Source organism: Syngnathus scovelli, chromosome 11 (genome assembly GCF_024217435.2).
Source record: "Syngnathus scovelli strain Florida chromosome 11, RoL_Ssco_1.2, whole genome shotgun sequence".
NCBI lineage: Eukaryota > Metazoa > Chordata > Actinopteri > Syngnathiformes > Syngnathidae > Syngnathus > Syngnathus scovelli.
The window spans coordinates 5,013,509-5,030,195 of NC_090857.1; the positions used below are offsets into that span (position 1 = coordinate 5,013,509).

A 16,687-nucleotide genomic window follows, 5' to 3' on the forward strand; every position below is an offset into this window, starting at 1 on the left:
CTATACTTTACAGAAACCTTTCTGATAGATCCCCTTCTTCCATGCAAAAATAAATAAATATTATATATCATAATCTAAATATATTTCCATAAATATATAAAATAATATTACTATATGAGCTTTATTTTGAAATTAAAAACCGGAAGAGATTCGGTGACAATTTCTACAACATTAGCCGGAAAAATAATGACCTCCGGCTTTTAAAACACCGGAATGTCTCTTTCAACCTGAAACATGAATGAGTAAATTAGGATTTTAATGCTAGCTTATAGCTTCGTGTATCTTTATCCGACGGGTTTGTTAATTAAAACCATTACTTGTTTGTGCAATCGGACAGTGACGAGCGATGACTGCTGTGAGAAATAGCCGACATCCTGGGCTATGCCCACTGGCTCTCGCCATCTTTTTGCTAGTTTTTACTGAACATTTAGTGGAACCAACCGCTGCTTATGACCCTTATAAAGTCCTGGGTGTCAGCAGGAGTGCGAGCCAAGCTGAAGTCAAAAAGGCATATAAGAACCTTGCAAAAGAATGGTGAGTCATCTGCAACCCCATAGTTTTGTGCTACCAAATGACAGCTGGACATCTGTGATTGTTATTCCACCAGTCATTGCGACGATTTCCAATTACCAATGTATTTTCCTCCACAGGCATCCAGATAAAAATAAAGACCCCATTGCTGAAGATATGTTCATCAAGGTTTCAAAGTCGTATGAGGTGTGTGGTATTCAAGAACTGCAAGATTGTCTTGCTTATTCTGGTGAAACGTGATTTTGAATTAATACCTTGTGGAATCTGTTTCACGTCATTTTCCCCAACTGTGCTAACTGAATAAATATATTCATTATGAAAATTTAACCACATGGGTGTGGTGCCTTCTTGTATTAACACTGGACTCGGAACCAGTGCGTAATAAAAGGCAGTATGGAATTACTGTAACTTGTATTGTTTCTCTTTTGCACACAGATTTTGTCGAACGAGGAGCGAAGGGCCAACTTTGACCGGTACGGGCAGGTAGAAGAAAACGAGCCCTTTGGCCAGTCACAGCGTCAACATTTCCAAAACGGCTTCTACTTCGATGAGTCTTTCTTTCATTTCTCCAGGTAACCCCTTTCCATGTTTCTTTAATATATATGATATATTAGAGGTGCTCCGAGCAGGGTTTTATGTTTCCGATCCAGACTATACTTTTAGACTGTTTGCTGTCATGTCATTAAAAATCTTATCAATCTGTTTTGTCCAGGTCCAGGGACTTTGCTGACAGCAAGTACTTGTTTCACCACGCTCAGTTTAACAGCGATGTCCTTCCAGACAGCCACAAGAGACCGTACCTCATCAAAGTGACCTCTGATTGGTGCTTTGCGTGCATCCACATAGAGCCTGTGTGGAAGGAGACCGTGGAGGAACTTGAGCCGCTGGGTAAGACTAATGCTGATCCCATGATCACATTCAAACAGTATTTGTCTCTCCTATGTGAGATAAAGTTGTAGTTCATTTGTACAGGTGTGGGCATCGGTATTGTGGATCTGGGTTATGAGCGTCGGCTCGCCAACCAGTTGGGGGCTCACCGCGCTCCTTCCATCATTGGACTGCTAAACGGCAGAGTGACCTTCTTCCATCAAACCATTCGTCGAGAACACTTGCGACAGTTCATTGAGGACCTTCTTCCTCAAAATTTGGTGGAAAAGGTGAAAAACCCGAAAGATACACAAAACTTCCTCTTAGGGTTGCAAAGGGGTGAAAATATGTGAAATTGACTTTTTTTAAAAATATACATTATATTCTCTTTAATTCCCCTGGAAATCTGTTATATGATCTTAAATTTTCTTGTTTGTTCCCTAGATCACATCTGACAACTACCAGAATTTTCTGGAAAGCTGGCATGTTGGAAATAAGCCCAATGTTCTTGTATTTGACAAGCACTTCAATGCCCCCATAATCTACAAGGTGAGGCTTTTGTTGGAAATACTTCAGCGCCTGTTAAAATTTGTAATCTCCTCTTCTTATACATCTAAATGAAAGTACTTTCTTCCTTGTTCTCTCCAGTTATCAGCATTTGCCTTCCGAGACTATGTTCGATTTGGTTACGTAGAACAAGGTGACGTACGTAACACCGAGCTTCTGCGCCAGTTCAATGTAAACACAAACTTCCCCATGTTGCTGCTGTTTAAAGAGGACACCAAAAACCCAGTGGACATGATCCAGGTTCTTTATTACACAAGCATGGCTCTGTGTCGTATTAAAATAAAAATCCACGTATGAATTTATGGAGTTTCAAATGTAAAAATGCACCAGTGCAACTGATCTTATTCAAACTCCCTTTTTTTTTGCCTTCTTTTATCTTCCAGGCTGCAGGACTGTATTGGAAGCTCATGGAAATGTTTGTCTCCAACAACAAATTCCTCCAAGTTCCTAGACTGGTCAACCAGCAGCTGTTTGATGAGCTGTGTCCTGTTAAGCAGTTCCACAGACGAAGGAAGTAAGACACCGAAGATCATCGCTTTGAGTTCTCACATGAAGAAAGTCAAGGAAATGACACCATTTGTTTTTGGCAGGTATTGCGTGCTGCTGATCACCAACGACGACCAAACTTTCCTTCCCCAGTATCAGGCCTTCTTGGACTTTGCGACGTTCAATAAGAAAGAGGTGCTACGGTTTGTGTACGTTTACCAGCATAAGCAGCAGCCTTTCTGCCAGGCTCTTCTTCCCAACCAGGCTGTAGTCTCCCCGCAGGTCAGTGGCATGCGCTCACACACAGAAGAACGTTCGATACATGTTAATATATGTATATATTTTTAAACTTTGAGGAGAAATGTGTCATCATTATTAGACACGTGTTTTTTTTCTCCAGGTGGTTATTCTTGAGAGACGGAGCTCGGGTGGCAAGGTGCTGTACCGCTCTGTGATCGGCGGGTGGAATGGCAGCGAAGAAGACAAGTACCGTCTCCTCGAGCATTTGGAGCTCCTTCAGAAGGACCCCACCTATCTGACCTCAGACGCCACCTTGCCAGAGCTCAATAATGAAATGGCCCCTGTAAGATATGACACACAGAATATTTTTCCCCTAAACTGATCTGACAGTTTTAAATTTTCGATCTTTGTTCAGATGTTCTTGATCGAGTGGCTGAATGCTGCTTGTGATTACGTCCATCAAATTTACGACGACCTTCTCTACTCAAACTGGTAAGACAAAATTGTAAAGTTACATGTTGGGATGAAAAGAAACAGGAGAAAATTTCTTTTGGTATACTGATCCCAACATCCCAAAAAATATAATATTCTATCTTGATAGTGTAAACTGCAAATGTACCACAAACACACATTTTCAAGTACATTTTTTATTGCAAATGAATATTTTATGTAAGTACAACAAAAGTCCTTCCACTAAGATGTGATGTGTCTTTTTTCAAGGCGAGAGATGATGCCCATCCTGTCATTGATCTTCTCAGCTCTTTTTATTCTTTTCGGGACAGTAATCATTCAGGCCTTCAGGTGAGAGAGTGAGCTTTCTGTTTACCAGCTAAGACATGGAGAATTCACTTTTCTATTCGTTTTTTTTTTTGTTGTTGTTTGATTTTAGTGAACCAAGTGAGACCAAACCCCGGAAACCAGCGTCAAAGGAGCAAACTCAAAGTGACGATGATGCATCAAGTCGATCCACCAGGTAACTGTGGTTATATATATTGAGAACTCGATACATCTACAGGGCCAAGGAGACAGCCATACTCTATTAAAATTTTGGGGCTTTTTATTATTGTTTATTAAAGATGTCTCCTGTGAGAATAATCTACTAAATTGAGCCAACCAGGAAAATTCGACATTTCTCTTCAAATCACTGCTGTTCAAATAATGCTACTGCATGTGATTAAAAAAAAACAAAAACGTTTTATCCTCTTGTCCCTGCTCCATGCAGCCGACCCCCCAAGAAGGATTTTGTGGAGGTCACAGAGCTGACTGACGTCACGTACACCAGTAACTTGGTCAAGCTGCGGCCGGGCCACATCAATGTTGTTCTGGTGCTCACCAATGCGTCAAAGAACGCCTTGTTGCGCAAGTTTGCCAAGGAGGTGTTTTCTTTCTCTGGGTAAGTGTCAGTACTCTTTCTCTGGAACGTGAGCACACAATGGAGAGGAGAGTAGTGTATACGGATTTTTTTTTTTTTTTTTTTATCAGCAAATTCAATTTTAAAGGAGAAGTCTTTGAAAGTAGTGGCAAGCATGCTTTAGTATTGTGTTCAATTGCCAGTGAAGTCATGTGAAAGTTTCTTCCACCACAGGACTCAGACTATTCACTTCTCCTTCCTCAACGCTGAGAAGCATCATCACTGGATGCCCACACTTCTCCGCTCGTGCTCAAACGCATCACGCCCTGGAACTCATCCAGACGAGGATGAGGACTCGTCAGGCTACTCCGGCCACGTTTTGGCCCTGAACGGCTACAAGAAATACTTTTGCCACTTCAGACCCGTCTTTGTCGGAGACGATCTGAGCGACGCGTCGTCAGCCTCTGAGTCTTCATTCTCTTCTGAGAGTAGGAGAAAGTCCCGATCCAGGTCTCGGTCTAGCTCAGACTCTCGATCCCATTCCAGAGAGGATGGGGTTAGGTCCAAGAGAGGCTCCAGTAGGGCTACAAGTATAGACGTGCACCACAAGCTTGACCGCCTGGGACTGTGGATGGAGAGATTAATGGAGGGCACGCTGCCGAGATGTCATGTGCCTTCCTGGCCTCCCCTCCATGCCGCTGCGAACACCCCCACGGAGAGCTGAGGTCGGCGTCACCAAGGTAGTGCTCACCATTTACGTTCTTGCTTTTTCTTCAAGTTTGTGCAGAACAGTCTACTGTTTGTAAAATTATTATCTAAGGTTTATTTGTGTCCACAATTCGGGATGCTTTTTTTTATGTTGCCCAGACTTAGATGCTTTTTTTTTTTTTGTCTTGTTTTTTTTTGGGGTGGGGGGGCACAGTAACTGAAATGTTTAATCACTAAGAAGTACACTGAGGAAAGATTGTACAACTACTGTATGGCATGAGCATTTATTCCATATTTGTCCTCACTAGTAGGATAATGAGAGCAACTAGCAACTAGTAGTGAAAATAGTCATTCTACTCAACTGCTCAATTGTTTTACAAGTGAGGACGAAGAGCGTACTAGGACACTAGTACGATAAAAACCTTTGGAACAGGTCGATTGGATTATGACAGCCATCACATGCTAAATCATGGATGTTAATGATCTGTGGTTAAACATGTTTGAAGGTAAATTCAAAAATAAGATCTGCATGACACCTGTTCATGAGTGAGCCAGAGACCGGTACGTTTCGAAGCCTGACCCACAGAATCAGTCAATGTTTTGCTCTTTTAAATGCATGAACTTTGAAGGTCATCGACCACAAATAAGTGGGATTGCACTGATAAATTGTAGTATCATCTTGATTTTTTTAAAATATGTTTAAATAATTTGCTGCTGAGTAAATAATAATAGACTTTTATGGCATTTGACAATATCCAACGTGAAGAGTTTGTTTGAAAAGTTTATTTATTAAATTATCTGCATGTTGTTTTGATATGTCATTTTATTCCATTCAGCTAATAAATGGTTTTTATATATGTGATTCAACGTTTTTACTAATACAATACTAATTAGCACATTGAATTATCCAGTATCATCAGCCGTAAAACAATATATATTAATAACAAGCAATTAACACAAGAAAATACCTTTACCATAAATACAATAATACAGTAATAAATACAAGCACTTGTAATATTGATGCGTCTACATGACAGAATTTAAGTTCTAGTTAATTGCTGTTTCAGTACTCATTGGGTATGTCCAGTGCTTTTTTCATGTCCAGGTCTTCAGGACCAAATGAGACTGGCAGGAGCTGGTTGACGCTCATCTTCGTGTACGTCCCATCCGGCTTTGACAGGTAAACATCCCAGCTGGACCCAAACTGAAAGACGCATAGATGTGGTCTAGCTGTACCTAATGCAATGTCCAATGAGTGCTCATGAAGTACCGTACCTCTCTCATGAACTGCCTGCAGCCACCGCATGGAGAGATGAATTGGTCACTCAAGTCACTACACAAACGGATCAATCAAGCAAGAAGAAACCATCAGGTTAATGTTGAACATTTCGTGCGTGGCAGGGTCGCAAAACGAATCCTGTGAACCGAGTCATGTTTTTACATAATAGCGTTTGTGCTACCTGGCAATTGCGATGGCCTTGAATGTAGTGTAACCTTCAGACACAGCTTTTGAAATGGCATTCCTCTCAGCACATACTCCCAGGTTGTAACATGCATTCTCCACGTTGCATCCTGCATGGAGGTAGATTGATTTGTGTTAATAATAATAACAATCTAGTCTTACACAATGCAAAAAAAAAAAAAAAAAACACCCTCAAATAGAGCTGTTGAGCACAATTCTCACATCTCCAAAAGTACATTTTCAGGAACTAAAACAAATAATGATAACTTGCTTAAATTATCAAACACACTGTTGGTAATACTACTTTTTTTCCTGTGCACCATTACATAAAAGTTAATCAATGGCACTTCTCAATCACTGGGTTCATTGACTGTTCATTTAAGCAAATAAACCCCTCAGAAAAAAAACAAAACAGGTGGTGCCGTGAGCCTGGTGTGTTTGGGAATCAAACAGCCTTTGCACTCTCAGCTCTTTGGCAGCCCCCGCCACCCACCCTCATTCCCAAACATTTTGCCAAGCACACGACACGTGAATAGCTAAAAGCTTTGCAAAGGCCAACAACACAAACTGAACTTGTTGATAATGATTGAAATCCCTGCCAGGGTGGCCTTTGCTGTTGGTGATGGATGACAATAAAAAAAAGGTCATAGCGGTTCACTGGAATGCTCAAAAAAATACGTTCCCCTATGGAGGGGTCGAATGAAGTTGATGCATTTTAGTCAAGTTAATTTTGCTTAAGTGCTATTATGATTAATGACGATCATAACACAAATAATCAGCAGTTAAAAATACAATACTACTAATAGGGCTGATTTATACTCATATAAACTCAGTGTGTATTATCTTGCTTCCAATTGCATCAAAATAAAATCTGGACTCCTTGCTAGAACGGAGACAAATTATTTAAAATATCAACAAAAAAACATGTTCTTCAATGTTCTTTTACCCCCACCTACCCCTTCCCTGCAATAGTTACCGAGTATCCTAGGCTGGTTATTTATTACAGTAGTCTGTGCAATTTTTACTGCCATTTTCCTTATACATTTTTCCCCCGACACTGAATTGATTTATTACCCCTAATTTCTGATTTCATCTGAGAAATCACATGACTTTTCCACCCCAGAAATACCAATTAAAATAAATACGAACAACAGTTAATTCAATTATTACTCAGAATGGGCTTGAATCAAGTACTCTACCTGTGAACAATAAGTTGTCAACGGTCAAGAGAGCAGCTCCAACTCTGAATTTGCTGTAAGGACAGTACGCTTGCTTCTTTGCCTCATGAGAGTGGTGGATCAGCTTTTTCACCGTTTCCTTGCTCAAACTTCTTGATCCCATATCCTCGGTGTGCACCAGCTCTCCTGTGTATTTGACTTGGTCCATTTGGGATCTTCTTGTATCAGTGCGAATGGGTTTGGTTGTCAGGTTTTAAATGTGAATGGAGCAGTAGCACATGGGAATGGGGAGAGGGTCAGTCCCAGCCAATCACCTGCTGGGACGTCAGCAATCCATGTGTCAGGAGTATCATTTGTTTTGTGTGCCTTCAAACCAAATAAACCGCCTCCTCAAAACAGACTAATAACCAAACAAGGTCAAATTAATGATGTAAGGCAAGGGTCAGCAACCTTTTGACAAGGAGAGCTACTTCTTGGGTACTGATTAATGCGAAGGCCTGACCCTTAACCTTAGCTCATATTTCCTTTGGTTTAATAATCAATGATATTCGTCAATGTACAATGATGTAAGGTGTACCGTAATTCTTGATCTCTGAAATATTTTGATGGGAGCATCTCAGAGACATGTTAATGAGATGCCTGGTAATTGTTTTAAACTGTGGTAAAATCAAAAACAAGTGGCTACCTGTCACTTACGACCTCACTAATTTGTACTTTAATTACGAATTAAGAGTAAAACTGCAGTAGCGTGAGGTTTCCAGCAGTTGGCAGCAGACACCACCTGCTGTTGCCAACAGCTTGCAGTTGTTACGAGTGGAACTGAGCCATTTAAAAAAATAAAAAAAAATAAATCAATTTTCCATGATTTCCCCTTCAATCCAGTAATTGTTATAATGAATAAATCTGTGATCAAAAATGAACTGCAGATTAATCTACTTGCATTTGCTTTCATAACAACAATTGTAACCTGCCATTTTCCATGACAAATATTCTCAATCAATATTTAAGCAAAAATTGAATGATTAATGGTTGCGAGCCATAAAATATTACTTCCAGGTTTCTCACAACTCCTGATTTGAAACAGGTTTGTCACTGCCAAATAATATGGAAACTAAAGCTTCGTTTATGATTATTTCTTTTTTTCGTTTGAAATTTAAATCAAATTAAACCACAATCCCTACAAACACATCTGCATATACAACTATGGCTGAGAGTTACAGTATTTTTAGTAATTTTTAATTACATTACATGTTTTGTGCTACTAGAGATGTTTGATGCTTGTCATACAATCACAGGTAACATTATTTCTTTACAGTGCAACTTGTAAATCATGACAATATTTGTTGAGGTTTCCTCGGGTTGAGGTCAGATGAATGGCTGTCCAGGAAACGTGACTGCGGGAGGTCATACAAAGCCGTGTCTCTTGGGTAGAGCATAAATTATTCAGATGATGCTCAATGTGGTACAAGAGGGGAGATGTGTCTGTGTATGTGTACGTGTGTGGATGATGCTGACTTGCCATAAGGCTGATAATGGCATATTATCATTGCAAAGCTATGGTAGTCAATGGCGACGGATGATTAATTCTTGCAAAGGGCACCCTGCATAGGTTAACAGGGATGTGGATGCATGACAAAAAAAGATAAGTGTGTTTTTCTCACAATGTTACAAAGTGTACATAATGTAAAAAACATTTTATCTTAGCTCATCTTCCAATGCACTGTAGCAAATGTACTGTTATATACTGTCACTATTGCATAAGAGCGAGGTGGCGGCAAAAGAAAGTCATGTTACTTCAGATTAGCTTCATTACACGCTATAATAGACAGTGTCGGTCAAGGAGACCAAAAGGCCATTTGTAATTGGGCTTGGTCAATAAGCTTTCTGTCTGTCCATCCATTTTCTATCACGCTTGTTTTCATTCGGGTCTTGAGTGAGCCGAAGCCAATCTTACGCCTTTATATGTCTTGCTTCTTTAATTATTTAAAGACTTTACATTCTTGAAAGCTCTGATGGTGTCTATTCTTAAGTGTGTTTCTCACTGATAAATGTACCACATTAGGTTCTGTAGATATAGTAAAAGTAAGGTTGTAATGATTTTATATAGAACTGTAAAGCTGTGCCATAGAGAAAATGAATCCTACATTTAGTAATAAAACTATATTTGATGTCTTTCTTTTTACACACAGCCTTTGTTCCAGTAAACTAGTCAATTAAAGTATTCCTGATACTTTCGTCCTTGTGTTGGTTGCTACTGGGGTTAAGATTAAAATTTATTTTACAATGAAATTGGTATGAAGTGAAATATGACTATCATAACAGACTAGTGAAAAACAAGGGCGCTTAGAGGCCAAAGGTCAAATGATAACGATACTGCCACCTACTGGCCCGAGTCTTTTCCTCATTCCTGCTGTCCAAATAAGCTGCACAATTGTGTCTTCCATGCTTTGGCAGCTCTGCCTCGTCGTGTCAACTGGATTTCCCACACAGTACATGCACGCGCCATAGTTTCTGAGTGCAAATCCTACTGAGCTGGAAGCGGATCCTAAATTGTGTCTTTTCTGTCTATGTGTTTTTTTTGCTTTGCTTTTGCACTAGAGACACCCCCCCCCCCCCCCCCCTCAATCAAACAGCTCCCTCGCCAGGTCTCCCCGGGATCCGCGTTTTGCATCGCTCTTCTATTTGCATCTCTCCCTCACATTTTCCGTGCCAGCGACTCCGCGCAGTGGGCGCAACCACCGCGATTCTCCATCACCAAACCAACACGCTTCTCTTTTTTAGACAACCATCGACGGAGAGCGGAGAGAAAAGGAATAAGGATTTTTTTTTTAATAATGTTGCCCAAGCTGCACGATTGGATGATTTAAGGACATTTCCAGTGTTTTATTCCTGAGACACACACACATACACGTGTGTTGTGGGTAAACAACATAAGACTCGATCGTGCCCGCGTCGTGTGTGTCGTTTTATTTTTTTTCTCTTTTTATTTTTTTTGTTGTTGTTCACGCGATCGGCGAGGAGCTTCCCGCTTAGCGCGCCTCGTGTTTTGCTCTAAGACGCATCTGAAAATGTCGGAAGTGCTGCCTTTCAACGAAGAAAAAATGAGTCATTATGGGAACGAGGGCGACGAGGAACACCTTTCCTTCACCTGTCGCCTTCAAGACACCAACAACTTCTTCAACGGTTCGCAGAATAAACGTCCGCCCAAGCTGGGACAAATAGGCCGCAGCAAACGGGGTAGGTACATTTAATATATTGAATTAAATTGGCATGCGTCTTATGTTGACTGCGCCACTTTTGCCTTTATGTGGATGTGTCACCATTCCACCCCCCCTGAAATTATTGCGTTTGTGTTCTTTATTGTGTGTTTTTTTTCTTCATTTGGCTGTGCAGCACTAGTCAGATGCGCAATGCTTTTAAAACGCTCACTGCTCCCCATAAATGAACGCTTTACGCTGACTTAATTACCATTTGCACCAAAAAAAAAAAAAGATGTATGTGCTGCATTCCTGATGGTGAATCCCAATGTGTGACTTGTACTGCCTGCCACGCACACACATGCGCACTTGATGTGGTGCACAACCACAACACGCACTTGCATGTACAGTATGTGCATCATTTATGCATTTGTTTGCATGTCCTGCTCCTCTAAGGCCAGCACAGGTGCTTCATGCATGCATTCACATAATTAATGTTATTTTGTTTACCTCCACAAGCCGCTTGGCACAAACAATGATAATGAGCTTTAATTTGTCAGTCAGACAGACACTAAACCCTCTTCATTAACACGCTCCCTCTGTCATCCGCAGTGGTGATCGAGGACGAGGCCGGCAATGACGGTGCACTGAAAAATGGTACAGAGAAGACCCCGGCGGATGCGTAGAAATGCCCCCTCCCTAAAGACACTCTTGGATTTTTTTTTTTTTTTTTAAATGATGATATTTACCCGTTGTAATCCAAAGACATTGTATATAAGCACTTTGTTTCATGTGGCAGCAAGCAGCACTTCCACACACCCTCCTCTCCATGGCAGTCACGGCCATATGGGAGATGCACACACAGCGGCAGCAAAGAGACCCCCAGGTGGACCCCCGCCACCAGCACACACACCCTAGAAGAAGGGGTTTTGCCATAAATCGAAAAGCTGGAGAAGGATGGAGAAGGGGGTGGGGCTTCAGATGGGCGAAGGAGAGAAATCAGGGAGAGGATGCAGAAATGAATATTAAATAGAAACAAAAGCACACATTTCTGCTATAACGGTCAAAATTATATATATATATATATATATATATATATCAGTGTATACATTTGTATATAGGAATACATTTTCTTGCACAAGTTTGGTATCTATTTCTCTTTGTTTGGGGGAAACAATGTGTTGCAGTGAATCTTTGTTGTTTATGTATGTTGAGGATTTTCTTTTGCCCAATTTGATTCTCGATGTTGCCTGTTTTTTTTTGTTACCTTTTGCAGCTGACATTTATTTATTTATGACGTACCTTCCACCTATGCGTGTGAGCTTCCGGGCTTTCACCTTGATTGGTTGATATGACTGTACGCACCCTGTTGCTAAACTATTTATATTGCATTGTGCATCATTTTTGTGTGTGCCAAACCTGAGGTGAATACTGTGCTGCACCGGAAAAGTCGTTCTGGTTTTTTTTTGTGCTTTTACATTGACTTCTAAAAGTTATTTGTTGTTGTTTTTTTAGGGCTAACACTTAAAATACCAACTCATGCATGGCGACGTTAAAATCATGCATGCACAGCAGCAGAACTTCTGAAACTTGTGTGTATTCTTGAAGCACCTCGTGAAACAGCTTTGAATGACAAACCTCAAGCAGCAGTCTTAATACTGTACTGTATCGTTCACTCCTATTTGTACAGTGGCCTCATATCTTGTAATAAAGGCGATAACAAACTATTTACTGTTTAAGGAATGACGAGGTGGATTTTTGTTTTGTTTTGTAATGTTTACAAGTGTAGCAAAAACACAAAAGTCTAGTTTTATATGACGAGGGTTGGACTTGGCAGACTTTTCAGATGTGTTGTGTACAGTTGATACTAGATTGTTTATCTGGCTGCCAAGGACGGTTAAATCGGCGTTTTCCACTGTGAGAAAGTAGCGTCCCATTCATCTGAACGATTGGAAGGAATCGGGAATGGGATACAAATGAACAAACAATAAAAAAAAAAACTAAAAACATCCGTGCTGTTGTTTTCACTTTCATCTCCAAATGGCGAATTGCAATAATAAAGTTTGTATCCACCAATCTCAGCCGGTCTTTTGAATCAAGTGCTGCTTTAAGTTCATGGTCGTGCAGATGCAAATGGTGCTAGCGGGTGCACTGAGGCGTGAGCGACACTGATGAGACGTGACATTTCCACCTTTAAATGATTCATGTTGTGTGACGAGCCAGTGTCAGCGAGCGGGGACCGCCGTGATGCGGGCAGGGAATGCGTACATACAAGAGACGACAACACGTCCAAGCACGCACGTCTATTTCAGCTTCAACCGCAGGCCGGACTAACATATTGCATGTCTCTCCTCCTCCTCCTCTTGACAGACATGAAAGGGGCTGCCTGGGTTCCGCTACCATGGTAACAGATGCATCTCTTGCTGCCGGATGGATACTGCGGTGGGTTGCGGAACAGTTTTCCCCGACCCTCGGCTTTGATAGCATCGCTAACTGTAATGGAATGTTTCTTGTTCTTTTATCTCTCCAAAGTGCCTATTCACTGCGTGGCGTGACCACATTATCCCGCCGATGCCGGTCCCTTCTTCCGAGACAGCAGTCAACCATGACGATGCACGCCGCTTACTGCAGCAACAGCCTGTTCCCTCACATGGGATAAGAGGCTGCACACTTCGGGCATAATATTACTCTACTACGTTCCCTCATCGCGAAAGTTGCAGTGAAATTTCAAGATGAGTTTTGTCCCACAACACAATTGTTGTTTGCTCACCTGGGACAAAATATTGGAAACAGCTTTCGGGGTGATGCAGTTGTACACGTCATACAGATCCCGTTCACTTCCAGCTGGGCAGAGTTGAACGTGAAATAATTCTGGGACGCCATCTCATCTATGCAATTACACTCCACGCTGAATTAATTACTACCTCTGGGGCACAAAGTGAAGTTTTATTAACTATAAGTCTGACATATTGGATAATATTGTCTCTCAAGGTATGACATATGAAATACTTGCTAGACATAAACAATAGCTTGTTAGCTTCCTTCCTGACAACTCTAACCTCTCTTACGCAGCAAGACAACCTCTTCACCATTTTGTCTCATAACCTTGGAGCTGGGGCATTGACCTCAAAGCTTCATTTGTGTGAATGAAGAGGCTTTTGGCTCCTCTATATGTGCTGAACTGGCTGTGGGATCAAGTCTTCTCCGACTGACAGGGAATTCACAGGACGACCACTCGCAGGAAACCTAAAAGTCCCTGAAGGTATCTGAACAGCTTGCTTTTGTTTATTCAGTGAAATATTGAAATGATGGTGCAGTAAGTCTGTTAAACGCCACTTTGCTTGCCACTAAATTAGTGATTGCAGATGACGTCAATCTTTCAACTGTGGTGGCTCTTAGATTGCAATCCAGTTTGAAGTCATTTTTAGCAAATTCTTGGCCCGGGGACATTGTCCTTGGGTGCTGTTTAAACAAGAGGGTAAGAATCCAAGTCGGGCAGATGGGACTGTCAGGACAGAGCCATGAAAATTTGGAAAAGCAACTAAAAGGATCAAACAAGGGAGCATGCTGCATTAACGTTAAACAAGTGAGGAGAACAGGAAGTATAATGCGAGGAAGATTCACAGAGAGATTAGCAGATAAGAGAGGCATGGAGGGAAGAAGGGAAGAGAAAGAGAGAGCGAGTTCTCAATGATGAAATGAATGCCAGGGAGAAACCGTTCAGACCCACCAGATGGTTTCTATAGCAACCACATCCCCAGTCTCTCACTCTCTCCATTTCTCTCTCTGCCTAGTTGCTCAGTTGCCGCTTCACGTCCATGCTGAGGAATCAACGACTGAGATCGAGCTTCATTTTGGTGCAGTGTTGTTTTCAAGCGCAAAGAAACAACTTCATCTCATTGCATTTCCACTTTTGGGCTTTTAGTTTACACTGCATCATACCGAAGGTTGTTTAATATATTGTCCTCTCCATAAGGTGACCAAGTATTAAAAACATCCTTCTGTGTGATAAGATGTACTTGTATACCTGCTGCTGCAAACCACGGCAAGAATAATATTATTTTCTTTAAAAATAGAACTTCGGCTGTAGTTCTGTGTATGTCTACCTGAAGCTGTGTATTCCAGGGTTCTGTTGTGACAGCTAATTTTCATCTTTTGGAACAAGCCGTTTCCTCGTGTGCTTTAATTTATTCCCTAAATCATATTGGGCGTGATGCATCACAGTGCAGTGTGCACCAGAAACGGGGTCATGCAGAGTTCATCAATTAAAGAGACTTGCAGCCGCTGAAAACAATGTTTTTTATTCTCTCTCTCTTGGACCCTGCATCACTTTAATAGAAAAAAAGTCATTTATAATACAACAATACAATACAAATTATTATTGCTGCAGACAAACTACAATATAAGCTCTGGGTAGCACGTGTTTTTATATTCATGCACATCGATAAAGCACCATGAATCTGCGAATAGCAAGCTGACATCTTCCGAACAAACACACACAGGCGCACACGCACACACATTAGTCTTGAATATCCAAAGTGGGATGGTCAACAAAAGGGAAACGCTTGAGGGCCCCCCAGCTAATTTATTACTTGGAGATTATTTTCAAAACAGAACAAAATGATGGACCATCTCGCTTTGGCAGAGTGGGTCTCCACAGGGCCCTCGGGGGCAGGATGACATGTAACTGTGCACGGCGCGTGCCTTGTGAATAAAAGATGCTGACCCAGATGGAAATTGGCCATTGGTTCATTAATTTGTCCTACATGTGTGACTGGCCCGCACCCAAAATCAGAGTGTGTCATGGTGACATTTGTAAGCTTTCTTTCTCCAAATTGACTTGCTGCTTTCAAAATAGGAAATAGAGTACAGGCTGATTTCATTTACACTTCAATGAATGACATGAAAAATCATTTCCGTTTTTCTCTGTGCAAAATGTTTTTTTTTGTTGTTGTTGTTTCTTTAACTCCACCTGCAGTGTGACCACTCAGATGGAAACTTTCAGCAAGGCATGAGTTCCCACAGGTATGATATATAACATTATGAAGCTGACTCATACGGTCTGGATCACTGCTTGAGGCCACCACTGGATCACGTGGGAGTAAACATAGTACATATATCGGCAGTTCTTTGAGCATGAATGAGCTGATGGTGTTTTGTATCAACATTGCACTGAGCTCCTCTACATTATTGATATGCAATTTGACTGCCCGGCATCAATAAATTATTAAGGAATTGAAAATTGTTCAGCCGGGGCTCGAGAGCCTTGGAGCTCTTTGGCCCTGATAAGATGACGATTGATGATCATCAATAGAAGTGAACTCCAAACTACACTGAGCCAACGGAAAGTCCAACTAATCTCGTTTCACGTTTTACAAAAGGGCTCCGGGCTGTTTTGTCCCTATTGTGTGTTTACGTAATAATCCAGCTGTTTCCTCGACGAGTTGGTGGAACGAAGTCTCCCTTGAAGCAAACAGAAACACTGATCCTAGGAAAAAAAATTAAACATTGAAATAAAGTCACTCAAACATTTAACGATAAAGGGCATATACAAAGAACTGCAGTGGAAAATTTAAATTGTAAAACGCTGAGCATTAATATTCATTTTCATCTCAACAGGATCAGTCTGCGAGGTGGCTTTATTGTTTTCCTGTCAGTCACCAAGATCAAGTAAAAAATATCCAGCATGATTTTGGATGGGGCGGTCCAAGTGAATTGACATGTTTTGTTTTCATTTTGATATTTTTTGTCATGGATTCTTGTGCTTTCTAAACGTCCCGTTCTGATCAGTATCTTATTTTTTTATTCATTTCATTGCTATGGTAGAACAACATGTACACAAAAGCTAAATCTCACAGGCCAAAGCAGTAAAGCTGCCTCATCCCGATTGAAATTCCAATGTGATGTCCACTCTGCACCATCAGCCTCTGTGGCTCTAAGCCTGAGGAATACCAACCAGTAGGCAGGCCCCTCCTTGCATTTTCATTCTCATTCCACTACTGTGTCCAACCGCTATATTTTCGCACCCATTGATGCATCCATGCCATGTTTATCAGCAACCTGTGAAATAATGCATTGAAAAATACACAATATCATAATT

General features: G+C 41.1%; 3 protein-coding genes across 3 annotated transcripts; 2 read left to right on the forward strand and 1 right to left on the reverse strand.

Annotated features, from left to right (window-relative positions):
- Positions 1 to 150: 150 nt before the first annotated feature.
- On the forward strand, positions 151 to 5,612 carry LOC125977374 (dnaJ homolog subfamily C member 16). Its single transcript, XM_049733791.2, has 15 exons — positions 151 to 534; positions 651 to 717; positions 967 to 1,103; positions 1,244 to 1,419; positions 1,504 to 1,688; positions 1,843 to 1,947; positions 2,047 to 2,205; positions 2,349 to 2,479; positions 2,556 to 2,733; positions 2,852 to 3,034; positions 3,107 to 3,183; positions 3,412 to 3,492; positions 3,581 to 3,664; positions 3,914 to 4,084; positions 4,277 to 5,612. The coding sequence occupies exons 1-15, from the start codon at positions 347 to 349 to the stop codon at positions 4,764 to 4,766; spliced, it is 2,412 nt and encodes an 803-aa protein (XP_049589748.1). The 5' UTR covers positions 151 to 346; the 3' UTR covers positions 4,767 to 5,612.
- A 148-nt stretch (positions 5,613 to 5,760) lies between these two features.
- On the reverse strand, positions 5,761 to 7,851 carry cdab (cytidine deaminase b). The gene is made up of 4 exons (XM_049733793.2): positions 7,412 to 7,851; positions 6,211 to 6,322; positions 6,026 to 6,083; positions 5,761 to 5,954 (listed from the first exon to the last, which is right to left on the reverse strand). Exons 1-4 carry the CDS (start codon positions 7,596 to 7,598, stop codon positions 5,814 to 5,816), a joined length of 498 nt encoding a protein of 165 aa, XP_049589750.1. The 5' UTR covers positions 7,599 to 7,851; the 3' UTR covers positions 5,761 to 5,813.
- Positions 7,852 to 10,003: 2,152 nt separating this feature from the next.
- On the forward strand, positions 10,004 to 12,314 carry camk2n1 (calcium/calmodulin dependent protein kinase II inhibitor 1). Its single transcript, XM_049733842.2, has 2 exons — positions 10,004 to 10,627; positions 11,200 to 12,314. Exons 1-2 carry the CDS (start codon positions 10,459 to 10,461, stop codon positions 11,271 to 11,273), a joined length of 243 nt encoding a protein of 80 aa, XP_049589799.1. The 5' UTR covers positions 10,004 to 10,458; the 3' UTR covers positions 11,274 to 12,314.
- The last annotated feature ends 4,373 nt before the right edge of the window (positions 12,315 to 16,687 follow it).

What these genes read in the sequence shown, in the direction of transcription:
- LOC125977374 (XM_049733791.2), top strand. Translation starts at nt 347, where the DNA reads ATGACTGCTGTGAGAAATAGCCGACATCCTGGGCTATGCCCACTGGCT. An exon ending in GACCTTCTCTACTCAAACTG is followed by an intron (nt 3,184 to 3,411) that starts GTAAGACAAAAT and finishes TCTTTTTTCAAG; the next exon opens with GCGAGAGATGATGCCCATCC. An exon ending in GCATCAAGTCGATCCACCAG is followed by an intron (nt 3,665 to 3,913) that starts GTAACTGTGGTT and finishes TGCTCCATGCAG; the next exon opens with CCGACCCCCCAAGAAGGATT.
- cdab (XM_049733793.2), bottom strand. Translation starts at nt 7,598, where the DNA reads ATGGACCAAGTCAAATACACAGGAGAGCTGGTGCACACCGAGGATATG. An exon ending in TGACAACTTATTGTTCACAG is followed by an intron (nt 6,323 to 7,411) that starts GTAGAGTACTTG and finishes ACCTCCATGCAG; the next exon opens with GATGCAACGTGGAGAATGCA. An exon ending in AAGGCCATCGCAATTGCCAG is followed by an intron (nt 6,084 to 6,210) that starts GTAGCACAAACG and finishes CCGTTTGTGTAG; the next exon opens with TGACTTGAGTGACCAATTCA.
- camk2n1 (XM_049733842.2), top strand. Translation starts at nt 10,459, where the DNA reads ATGTCGGAAGTGCTGCCTTTCAACGAAGAAAAAATGAGTCATTATGGG. An exon ending in AATAGGCCGCAGCAAACGGG is followed by an intron (nt 10,628 to 11,199) that starts GTAGGTACATTT and finishes TGTCATCCGCAG; the next exon opens with TGGTGATCGAGGACGAGGCC.